Genomic DNA, 12,386 nt, shown 5'->3' on the forward strand with positions numbered 1-12,386 from the left:
ATCCTTTTTTTTTTTTTTTTTTTTTTTTTTTTTTAAATCCTGTTCTATTTGTACTAAAATGGGGAATTGGAGTGGTATGTTTATAACCTGTAAAGATGAAGTTATCTTTTCCATAGTATCATTTTTGGTAGCTAAGATCAGATTTTTTTTTTTCTGTTTCATTTAAAAGTTTCAGTTTCAGACACATGCTTGTGTAAAATGTCCTTAGTAGAAGTTGTACAGCTCTTCAGAAAAAGCAAATGCTCTTCTCAATGCTCAAATACCTCTTGTCCATTAATCCGTTGCAGTCTTTATTGACTCATCCTTCAGATTCTACCTGTTCTCTTCGTTTTTTGTTCAAGTATTTTCCCATGTTTCTGTGCACACTTCAGTTTAAGGAAGCAGCATGACCTTATTAGTTATATTTTTCGGTTTGCAAATTGGCAAACTTCTTGGCACTTAGGTTTGCGTGGAGGGGGAGAGAATCTCCTTTTTTTTTTGTTGGGTGAGCTACAGAGCTGTTCACTTATGAGGGAACCGTGTGACACGATGGCTCATCTGCCGTACTGGGCTGTGCTACCGGGGGAACTGTGGTCCTGGTATAGAGCCGCATTGGTCTGAGGAGAACAAAGCACACCTAGGAAGAAACCCTGGTAACTGTTACTTTGGTTTAGGTTTTCTCTAGCAATGTGGAACAGGAGAAGCAAACTGTTGGGGGAGGTGAAATTGCTCCATGGATTGTGCCTTTCCCGTTACTAAGCAAATCTGCTGTAAACACTGTACTGAGAGTAGCAGGGACCTTTCACGTGTTGTCAGAAACTGTTGAGATTAGTCTCTTGTCAGAAAAGTACCTCTGAAAATATGTTTGGTGGCAGAAACTCCTAAACGGGTCAAAAGTTTGAAGGAGTTGGAGACCAGATTTAATAGAACAAATGTCAAGTCAATGATATGCAAGATAAATGAATTACAGTGTGTTAATGGTCATAAATCTTTTGAACAGCAGTTAGGTCATGTAATCCAGACGGCATGTACTGAAAAGTAACATGATAAAGATGGTCATCTCCCCAGGGACAGAGGAGATGTCCTGTTTACTGTATTTATACTGAATCCTGTCATGAGCTGTGAATAAAGGGAAATGACCGAGAGAAGATGGACACTTGACCCTGAACCAAAGGGGAGGGAAGATTAAGTTTTAAAAAGCTCCTCAGGATAATTAGTACAATGTGCCAGCCCCCCAGTTGATTTGAAGCAATTCAGAGAAAAAGAGAGTGTGGGAGTGCCCTGTAAGGCTAGGTGAGACCTACACCAGGGCTACTCTAATCTTGGGTTATGTTTTAAATTTTGAACTTCTATAAATATTTTCAATGCTGTAATTAAGAAATTAAAATTGAGAGTTGTTTTCTTCGCTCTTTTAAGCTTGTTCAGTCTAAATGAAGTCAGATCTGGGAAATGAGGGCATCTCCCTCAGGGGTAATGATTCAAAAATGTTGCAGAGAAACCTCTTAGATGTCAACTAAGATGGGAAGTGAAAAATGAGGAGCGAAATAAATGTAGGGTTGGGGGTTTTTTCTGTTGGTTTTTTTTTTTTTTTCTCTGTGCGAACTATTAAGTGCCAAACTAAATGAGAAATTTCCCATAGCAGTTACTCATGTATTTCCCTCTGGAAACAGACTGGTTGTGGAGAAACATTCAATGTGACTGCACACAGTTGCAACACAGAGAAATGCCTGATAGTAATCATGCAGAGACAGGAATAAAACTTAGGGTGGGATTACACCATTAATGTACGCGATGTACATTTGGTATTTACTTGTCCTATACGTGTAATGGAGCGTGGGCTTGGAATTCTTGAGTCCTCTGTACTTTTTTTTTTCCTTTTTATCTCCTCCCAGTTTGTTGCAGATCTGTGACTGCTATTTCTTTTGGCGCAGTGCAAGCCTTAACTTATGTCAAAGTGTCTGTGGCGTAGGAAAAATGGTCATGTCAGTCTGTGACCCTGATGCTGCCACACGAGGAGCAGCACGTGTTAAAACAAGAGTGATGACGGTGGCCTTTAAAAAAAAAAAAAAAAACCAACTCATAACAGCTTTACCCTAAAAATATTGCAGTCAGTTGTCACAGTTTATAATGAAGGCACAAGCTGTTGGTGCTGTGATTTGAGGTAAAGCAGTTCTGGGCAGTTGGATGCTGGATAAGGATGCATTAACTGAGAGAACAAAGGAGGTAGGTGCGGGATAGCAGCGTGGGGATTGAGTCGATGTGCGTGGTGTGGTCAGAGGAAATAGATAAAACTAACTATTCGCTGCAGGGAGCAAGGTCAGTGGTGTCAGCGAAGTACAGCTGTAGGTGAGAATGGAGAGTGGAGTCTCCCCGAGGCAGCAGCAGCAGCACCGAAGCACTCTGTGTTCTCCTTTTTGTTCTCCTGCTCTGAAAGTATAGCCGGGACTGGCGGGCTGGCATGCGTTGGTTCAGCAGGACTTGCATGGGAGAATGAGTGTGCTGAGCATTCTTCGTATCCATTACTCCAACCTTCCTGTTTGCAAAACAGCTTTCCCAGACAGAAGTTGCAGGGTGAAATGAATGGACTGATTTTTAATTCTTTCTGCAAGGCTCTCTCTCTATACATATACATTTAGAGGTGGGATTTTTATGTAGTGGGGTTTTAAAAATGTTTTTTCTTAAGCTACTTTGAAAGTTCTGCATAGATTGTTCCTGGTGTTCTAGGCTGCAGGCTGTCTGGTCGCTTCCTCGATTTTTGGATTGCAAGGTGTTTGAGCGTGATGCTGAAACTCTCTTTGCTGGTCCCTTTTCTTTGTCAATGCTTCATGATCCACCTGATTTGCAAATGATATTAACAGCATCTACTTAATTTTCTTTCTTGACCACTTCAATTATTTCTTATTAAATGTATTATTTATCATTCCTAAGGCAACAACTGTGAGATAATGCAATTTAAATAAATATAATAATGTGACTATAGGTTTCCATTTAATGATAAAAGTAATATTTGTCCATACAATGAAGGAGAATGTGCTAGCTTTAATGGAAAAAAAAAAATTATGTGAATGCAATTCGTCATGCATATTTAGTATTTCTCAGTAAGCTCTTTTCACTTTCACTTCTGTTTTAGGATGCTTTGGCCCAAAAAAGACCAGCAAGTGGTTAGAGCAGCAGACTAAAAGTTCAAATCAGACAAATAATCCTATAATTAGCCTTCTAAAGAGCACGTGTTAGCATTTCTTCCATTAGCATCCGTCTCTAGAACACGGGCAGTACTTTTTCTCCCTAGGGCATAATCACACATAACTGACAGGGGAGCTATCAGTTACGGTTATACTGATGGTCGCTGTAGAATTTCACTTATAGTTAAATTTCAAAGTGCCTTTGAGTGCACGTGAGAAGTGCTGCCATAACTCCTGGTACTCTGAGGCACGGTGGAGTGGTCTTTTCTTCCCGTTCTGGAGGAAAAAGGAAGTTCCTGGAGTGCTTTGAATATTAGGGATTAGATAGAAGAAAGATGTTGGGTAAAAAAGGCAGGCTGGGAGAAAGCCACCCTTTTTGCTTGGCATTTTTGGTTGTGGTTTGGTTTGGTTTGCTTCGATTCACTTGATCATCATCCTGATTCCAGCATTTGTTGTTCAGTCCTAACTAACTTGTCAGCACTTTTGTCGGTCTTATTTTAAAGGTATGGGTAGTTGTTTTTTCTTCTTTCCTCAGAACTTTTTTTCAATCTTGGCAAATTACCAGGCAGGAGCAGAGGGGATTTGATGCAAGTGCATTGACTGAATGCAGTCTAGTTGTCTTGCCTGGTATTGGCGTTCAGCTGCTGATGTGTTAGTATTTATCTTGACTGCTGTTGTGGGCAAGCTTAAAAAGTAACCCTTGTCATTGTCAGTAAACAGGACATGGGGACCCTGGTGTTGTTGCGGTTTTGTTTGTTTATAACTCTTCAACAGAGTTAATGTTTTCTGTAAGCATCTGTACAAAACCGAACAGAGTTGTGCCAAGCCTTTCACAGCAGCAGAAGCAAAATGACTGACATTTCACCGTGGCTGCATACTTTCTGTGTCAGGCTCAGTTTTCACTTCCCAAAATTGGTTCTGGTTTTTTGGTTTTTTTTTTTAATTGTTATTTTAATGACATCTCAGCTTCTCCTTACGCATTTGTTAAGAACTTCTGTACTTTAAAAAAAATGAAGTTCTTGACCTATTTAGTCTGTCTTTGGAGGAACTTGATTCTCATACCGTGCTTGGAAACTATAAAAAGGATGTGTGGACTCATTGCTTTGTTCTGAGCGTCTTTCTTTACACATGACAAAATGCTATAGCTATATAAGAAGATTGGAGCTTTCCATCCTCCTAGTTGCACTCGCAAGGTATTTTACTAATAAAAGTAAAGAGGATGCAGACAGAAAACTGATGGCCTAGGAAGCTGTGTATGTTGGGGAACTTGCAGTTCTGGTGCTAGGCTTACTGCAAATGGTGGGAGTCTACTTGTAGGTGGTAGCCCGGAATAGGCTAAGATGCTGTGTGTGAGGTGATAACGTTCATTGCAGATTATTTCTCTGTGAATGCATCCTGTATCGGCATTTGAAGGGAATACATAGGGTTTTGTACAGCTCCGGACTATGGGAACTTCTCGTTAAGGGCACACATTTGGTGCTTGTTCAGGTTTATTTAAAATATTCCAGGGATACTTCTGCTGTGTATTTGGGAACCTTTGGTGGTTTCTGCTCATGAGACACCTATTCAAAAACCCCATAATGTGAATCGGATGCTGTTTTTATCCCCGTCTTGCCCACAGCGTGAGAAGCCACAATCTTCATGTACTCAGCTTTTGCATGTAGAATGTTTTCTCAGCACTGTATAGCAGTGTGGCAACTCACTGCTTAGCAGTGTTGCTTTTGGACTTTAACCTTTTCCCAGCCGTGTTGGGGGCTGCCAGGAGGTGTAGGAGCATTGTTATTGCAGCACACAGCTGCAGGGGAGTTGGAGAAGTGTGGTGGTAGTTTGGAATATTCATAAAGGTTTCTACTCCCAACCTTATTTTAGGTTAATAAATTCAATCTTTAAAAAAAAAAAAAAATGATGAAGCACTGTTTCTGTTTAATAGCAGCATGAAATAATTTTTATGCTGTTATGTTCTCCCAGGGTTTATTTTTAAAAGCCTTAATTTGCATGGGAAAGTGTATCCACTGGCAATATCCCTTACTCCTGCACAAGTTGTTACAAATTTCAGTGTAACCGTTAGGTATTGCCTCTGTCTGTGAGAAATACTAAGCCAAAAATTAAGATATGAGCAAATTCAGGAAGATAAAGTTAGGAGGGAAAGTTTTTGTTTGTTTTTTTACTGTATGTAATCATTCACTATTCATTAATTGCCACCTCTTTTTAAGCGTTCTTACTAGTGGGAGCAAAGTCGTAATGGAGAAGCTGCTTCTTCATATATATAGATTAGTATTCCTACTCATTAAGATGGTTTTGTATTTTAATTTTCTTTTTTAAATTGTTAGCAAAGGGTAAAATGCCTTGGTAAACCTTATTTGCCATTGGATTTGAAAGACTTTGTCGTTGGTCGTAAGAGTGCCTAAATGTGCACTGCTCCCCAGCAGCTGAAGTCCCTTTGCTGAGGCTGTCAGAGGTTTCTTGCCCCAGTGCTAAACTGGGTAAATCAGCCGAAACTGAATCCCATGCTGCTGCCGGGCTGTTTCTTGTAGGCAAACCAGTTGAGAACACTGTTGCTGTGTCAGTGAAGCGGAGAAGAGAGTAACTTTCAAAAACTTTATTGTTAAAATAACGGATGGGATTTTCATGACTAATATGTTAGTGATAATAAGTACTCCAGTTCCTTTGTAAAGAACCTGCTTCTGTATTTATTCTAGTGGGATAATCAATTCCATAATACTAATCTTCCTGGGAATCCAGTTGGAATGAGGTAATCGTTTTATGAAGACTTAAAAGTCTTGGTCATCCTGTTTCCTAAACTTGGTATGCATGTGTTACAGGCTTTAATATTTTTCCATAATAATCAAGAGTATTGAGTTTGTCTTAGGTGTACAGTGATAAGGTGCATGGAAACTATCAAATTGCAGGGTTTTGTGATTTATTTTTTTTGTTTGGTGTGTGTCTTAAGGTTTTTTCCCCCACTGTTGTTTGGTGGAAATTCCAGACATGTGGGGAAAACTCTAAAATGAAAAACAAGAAATGAAATGTATGCAAACCACAGTTAGATGCATGAAAAAGCAAACGGAAATATGAAAGAAAGTGCTAATTAAATGTGTGCTTTTGCCTCTAAACTTGTACAAATCCCATGGTACCTTTGTGCCAATATAAATTCATGCAATTCTTGCAGGCATTTCTTGCTAGAAAGAGGATAGGATTATTGCCTGTAGGGATATAATAGAGGAAAATACTTGTGAGTCCACTGGGCATTTGTTTGTAAGCTTTACATGAATTGTTTGCTAAGGGTTAAAAAAAAAAAAAGCCTTAATGCTTTACAGTCAAGTGGGTAGCAATTGTCCAGATAGGGCCTGCACAGTTGTGTGAGGTTTCTCGCACGTTTCTGTGAAACATATAGCCCAGATGGTATGTGAGGTGGGGTACCGGACTGCTTGCACTGTGCTGACCTAATACAGTAAAGTGATTTCCTAAGTTGATTTAAAAAAAAAAAAAAAAAGTCAAAGTGATAAGAAAGCAAAAACCTGTTCTGTGTATAAGCCTCACTACCTGCTGTTAACAGCTGTCATAGTAGGCTGGGGGTTTGGGGTGTTTTTTGGATCTGGAGCTGAGCAAAGAAAGAGGCTTAGAGGAGTAGAGAGCTCTTAAATCATTGGAGTCTATGTGGTACGTGTAGGGAGGAGTTTGAAGTGACAAAATCAGTGAGAGATGTCACGTGAAAGATCAAGGGAAGCCTGGCAATTTTCTCTGTCCCTGTTGCCAATCAAATTGTAAGTCTTTTTTTGGTTATGAGATGTTGTTCGCTGTTTATATTAAGGAAAAAACCCGAACCCTTGGCATTAGATAACAGACTATTCGGTGATAATGTCTGGCTTCAATCTCAGTGTGCAGATAAGGATTCCGGGTTGATCACAATCTGGTTCTGATCTTTGCAGGTGACGAAAACTGCTGGTAAATCATGGCGTGTGCAGCTAGGTTCTCATTTGTTTTCAGAAATGCTAGAAATACAGCTAGAAAATACTAGCTATCTTAGCTTGTTTATGTAGCGTTGTTACACAAAGCATTTTCTACAATTACTGAATTTCTCAATCATACCAACATCTGCATTTTAATTCCTTAAAAAAAAAAAAAAAAAAGAAAGGGGTGACGGTGACCCATGAGTCAGAGTCCAATCCGTAGCACCCTGAGGTAAGAGTGCAGTAGGGTCCAGGAAAGCATCAGAGGCATGTCGGTCCGTCACTGCACTGCGAGCTACAAAAAGTCTCCTGAACCTACAGAAAGCTGTGACACCTGTAATAAAAGACCAGAAGCCCAAAGCGTAGCATGTGGGGGAAGCTGGTGGCGGGGGGAGCATCGCCAGGGCTTTGTTCTTGCAGTAGCAGGGAATTTCTCAGGCAAAACTCCCTGTTGCTCCTAGCAAGCAGAGGTAGGTGAACCTGATTGTGCTTGTTGTCCCTCCCTCCCTCTTCACCCCTGACAAGGAGGGGAGAAGTCCCTGCTGAATGAAAAGCAGTTGATTACTTCAACCTTGGTACGGGACCCAAGGAATGGTCAGTATTGCAGTAATGCTTAGCCGTAGGGGAGGAAAGGAGTTTCTGGTTTATGAAGAAAACTGATCACTAAAAATCAGCTACGTGAATCAAACTGTTTCAAAGGATGAGAAGACTGTCAGTCAGCGGTATTTCAGCATAGGAGGCTTTTGGGGATCAGTTGAATTGTTACTCGTACTGGTACTTAACACTCTTTTTTTTGTGTGTGTGTCTTCAAACGCAGTGACTGAATACGCTGTTTGCTAGCCAGCGCTGGCTCGTACAGCGGGAGGAGGCTGGCCATAGCTTTTCCGTGGGAGGGAGGAGGTCCCGGTAGCGCGTGTGTACTTTGCTCAGGACTTCGGTACGGTTGCCCTGTAAAGGGGAGCAGAGCAGAGCCGTTCTCGCGTGTCGGACGTTCCACCGATTGCGAGTTAGTCCTGGGGAGAGCGGGCATGTAAGTAGGGAGCTGAAAATCCCGCAGGTTTCAGATCCTCCGGGGCTTCGTCTGGCTTTCCTTTTCTGGGTTTGGAACTAGGGAATTAGTGGGTGTGCTGAAACTAGTTTTCCTTGTCCTGCTTGCTCCTCTCCCAGAATGCAGACCTCCTCCCCGTGCCTGTCAGCCATCTGTGGGCTCCTGGCAAGGAGATAGAGGTGTTTTCCTCATCGGGGCCTTAGTGAATCATCATCAGAATGACAACATAAAACCTGTGACCTGTGTCCAAGCTCAGCTGGATCACCTCTGCAAGATTTTTTTCGTTTGGAGTGATGGTCGTAACGGAGTTAGAGCTCTGCTTAACGTTATCTAAAATGTCTCCAGTATGTCCTTGTCCTGAAACGTGCTTGCTTTTCATGTGTGGCTGTATTTCCCTGTTGGGGGGTTCTTTTTGGGGCTGGGTAGGAGGAAATTGAAGCAAATGCTGACGTTGCATAAATACCAGAAGTTAAGTGCTTTGATCTTACAAACAAAACAATGCTTTTCTTTTTAGGATGTGCTTTACAAGCGTGTTGCTTGCATTAATGCAGAAAGAAACAAAGCTTCTAAAGCTTTACTGAAGCCTACTTTAATTTGACTCTCCAAGAAAAAAAACGCTTTGCTGTATTGCTTTGTGCAGACTAATAAACCCTTTTGACTTGCAAATCCCTTGCCACTATGAATTAAGTCTTGTATTATGCAAATCTCCCTTTCAGTTATCCTTTTCTTATACCTTGATTTTAAATCTTTCCTTTAGATCATGGCTTGCATGACATTTTCTTTCTTTTCCTTTCTTTTTGCTGTTTGCAAAGACTCTTGGGAGGATTTGACAGATGTGGTGGAGCAATTGCGTGATGATACTGAAGGTGCGTGCCACACCAACATCTTTCAGCTATTATTTCCACTAATGATTGGCTTTTGCCTTATTATTTTGAGCCTGAGTGCAAAATATAGTTTTCCTTTCCAGTGCCAATAGCTGTGGCTTTGTGAACGTGCTTGTCTGGTTGAACCAGGTTCGCAGCCAGAACACGCTGTACTAGTTGCACTTTGTGCGCATGTTTGCTTTCTGCTGTTAGTGTGTTAAAGAAAATGCCTTTGATCACTCCAGTGTATGTATTGCTCTTGCAATTGTATCAATTTACATTTAAAATGGGTATTGTGAAGGTTTTTCCTCTAAATTTTATCAGCCCCTTCATGGGTTCCATGTGATCAGTTCGGGTTTCTAAATTCTTACTAATCTCTCTTTCAAAAACACGTGCATACAATGTTGTTCAAAAAAGTGTTTCAACAATTTTGGGGTAGTTTGACTTCAGGTGGAGGTAGAAAAAGCGAATCGACAAGGGGCTAGTTTATTTACATTAAATGCTTTCTGTTTCAATTATTTTCCTGATATAAACACAACTTAAAAGGTTGCAGCTATATATGGAAGCTAAATTAAAAAAAAAAGAATCAGAAATCACTCTGAAGCTTCAGATTTTCTGAAGTATTTCTATGTATCAATTTGAGACTTTGCAAAAGTGACTTTAAAACTTGTATTGCAAATTTTGATTTAAAGTTGTGAAGTAATGAATAAGAAACTTTTTTTTGTAGTGCTTCTTACTTGATTCTTAAAAAAGGTGCAAGCATGCAATAGTTGAATCCCCAATTCAGCATGCACTCAAGTAAATTTTTAATTTGATGACTACAACTGTTCATGCTTGGGATGAAAGTGTTTGCAACACAAAAGGCTACTATACTTTTTGGAAGCAAGGGAAGAAGGGAATTTACCTTTTGTGTCTGAGAAGTTTTAAGTGCTCATCATTAGGAAGAATTTAGATGTCAGTGGGGAAGGATGGTTAGGGGTATTCATCCATACAGGCCAAATTCTTTTAAAATGGCAATGTCAAATTAGCAGCTAAAGCTAGGGTTCTTGATATCTAGAAGATTTAGGAACCTAAGTCCTGTTATTCTCGTACTGATAATGCCAAAGGAGTAAGGTCAGCAGGTGCATTAAAGCTCTTTTTGCCAATTTGTGCAGCGAATGTTTTTGAAGGTATTGCAGATTGCAGATCCCATGGTGGCTGTATTCTTACCAGTGTTTTATTCAGTTTTGGTCTAATTCTCACCAGTAGGATGTTAACCAAAAGCTGCATTTGTTTCTTTGTAGCACAGATAAACAATTTAAACGTGAAACCTGGTCAAGTGAAGCGGGTTTATGTTATCGACTCAGGGTTATAAATAGAGGGTAAAGCATGAGCAACACCATGAAGGATACCTCTGTCTTAAAATATGTAGTTGCAATTATTAATAGAATAATAACTGATAGTTAAGGATGGCAAAGTAATGCAGCTAGGTTTGGGACTCACTTAGGAAAAACCTTCCAGTGCAAATAGTTTTAAGAAGGTTTCTGGGAGAAGAAAAAAGCAAAATCAACCATGACATAGTGAAACGTTTTTTTTATTTATATTTGGAAACTCAGATGCTATATAACTTTTTAAAGAGGGTGTGTTGTGCACAAAAATCAGTTTTGATGCATTAACTACACCGATTTCTTAGGCACCATCCACCGAGGATGACTAGTTTCTTAACTGTGGTGCTTGGTTTCGTGCCTGGGCTTCTGCCTGGTGGCCTCGTAAACACAGCAGCCTTCTCGACAGCCGTGGGAGATGTCCTCTCTCCTGGCACAACAGCTGATTCTGCTTCCCAGCAGCTCTGGCCGAGGGCATATCCCAGGCGGTCTTTAAGGAAAAAAAGGGTTTGGGACTTTCTTTTTTTCCCCCCTAAAACATTGAACAGATTTTTTGCATTTATTTTGTTGGGGTGGGATACATTTGAAATGTGTCTTGTCTGTTTGCACTTGTATCGTTGTTTCCCATGATCACCACCCCGTTCTGGTTTTTTTGAAACTCTTACATGCCTGGTGTGTGCAGGAAACCGCTCTCAGTGATGGATCAGAGACAGATGGATGCTTGACATGGAGTGTGCTTTCCCTCCTCAACAGTCAATGTTAAAGACATAATACCAAGAACAAATGAAGCAACCTTTTAAACTCTCTGTGAAAATGTTTCTACTCTTAGGAAATCCAATTTCATTTTTGTAAGGTGGCTTTAGTCCAGCTGCTTTCCAGTTTATCCCCAGTCCCTCAGAGTAGACAGGTTGAATTTTGAATATAGAAGCAAAAAATTAGTGGAATAAGACACATTTCTGTAGAAAGAGATGTGCTTCTGCTTTTCACTTGTGAATAGCCATGTCACTTATTTTCATCACTTCTTACCTTTAAGAGAGCGTTTGCATGACATGCAAAACGTGTATCACCTCATCCTTGAGGTGGTAGTCAGGGGCTTGCCTTGCCGCAAGGCAGATGAGGCATTTCAATGTAAGGGAATGTCAGGAAATAGAAGCAGCTTAAAAAATACATGATGATGTTGAACTCTAGTTTAAATGATGAAAGTCCTTAATATAACTAGGGATTTGATTCCCACATTTATTTGAAATTATACATGTGTTCATGATTTCATAGTCTGAGCAGCTGGAACTAATGTCCTTCCTAATGTGAATTTGCTTAACTGAAACTCATTGCGCTATGGATAGCTGGCTGGTTTGTTTTGAAGGCAAGTGTTTCACAATTAACGTATCTCAGTTAATCTGAATACATTATGAACTGTTTGCAAGATGCCTTTTCTGTTCCATACACAGAAGCAGCCTTTCTAAATTTCAGATTGCTTTAAGTTTGTATTCTTGATTTAAGATGGATTCAGTACATGGGGAGCCTTGCTGAAGTACTAATTAATTGGCATTACTTTGAGCACATTTGTTCATGTCTACAGTGTTTCATGACTCCCTGCATTTGATCAAAGTTCTAGCTTTAATTTAATTTCTTCTTAATTCTTTAAGCAAAATTTAGTATGAGGAATGATAAAATTTATTGTCACCAGGTGATAAGTACTTAGGTCACAGTTGCAGCTTAACCCTTTGAGATCCAGTATTGCATTGACTTTTTCCTTGACTTTTAGGTTCCCAGGTACATATTTTACCTTTTAAACAAATTACAGGATTCTTGAGATTCTTGGATGCTCTTGAAAACGCCTTCATGGCAAGCTTTTCGAGAACGTTTTGTTTTTCATACTGTTAGCGTGTCACTGATTATGGCACAGTTTTACCTCTTTAGAAACCTGGGAGTTGCGTGTTTTAAGGAGACAGTCGGATGAGCTGATTATTTAGCCCTGTCATTCTAGTGCGATGCAAGTC

At 40.1% G+C, this 12,386-nt stretch overlaps 1 protein-coding gene across 12 annotated transcripts in view; it reads left to right on the forward strand.

Moving 5' to 3' along the window:
* The window catches only part of RUFY3 (RUN and FYVE domain containing 3), a 58,463-nt gene that overhangs the window by 13,390 nt on the left and 32,687 nt on the right, over positions 1-12,386 (forward strand). For 8 of the 12 annotated variants that reach the window (XM_030021625.2, XM_030021708.2, XM_030021673.2 and 5 more), the window contains one exon: positions 8,972-9,025. The exons of 3 other annotated variants lie outside the window; for them this stretch is intronic. In XM_030021625.2, coding sequence (XP_029877485.1) covers positions 8,972-9,025 — 54 coding nt within the window. Of the gene's footprint in view, positions 1-8,079; positions 8,142-8,971; positions 9,026-12,386 lie in introns of those variants that run through there. One more of the 12 variants, XM_030021699.2, reaches the window with a different exon arrangement.

This window comes from Aquila chrysaetos, chromosome 1, assembly GCF_900496995.4.
Source record: "Aquila chrysaetos chrysaetos chromosome 1, bAquChr1.4, whole genome shotgun sequence".
Lineage (NCBI taxonomy): Eukaryota > Metazoa > Chordata > Aves > Accipitriformes > Accipitridae > Aquila > Aquila chrysaetos.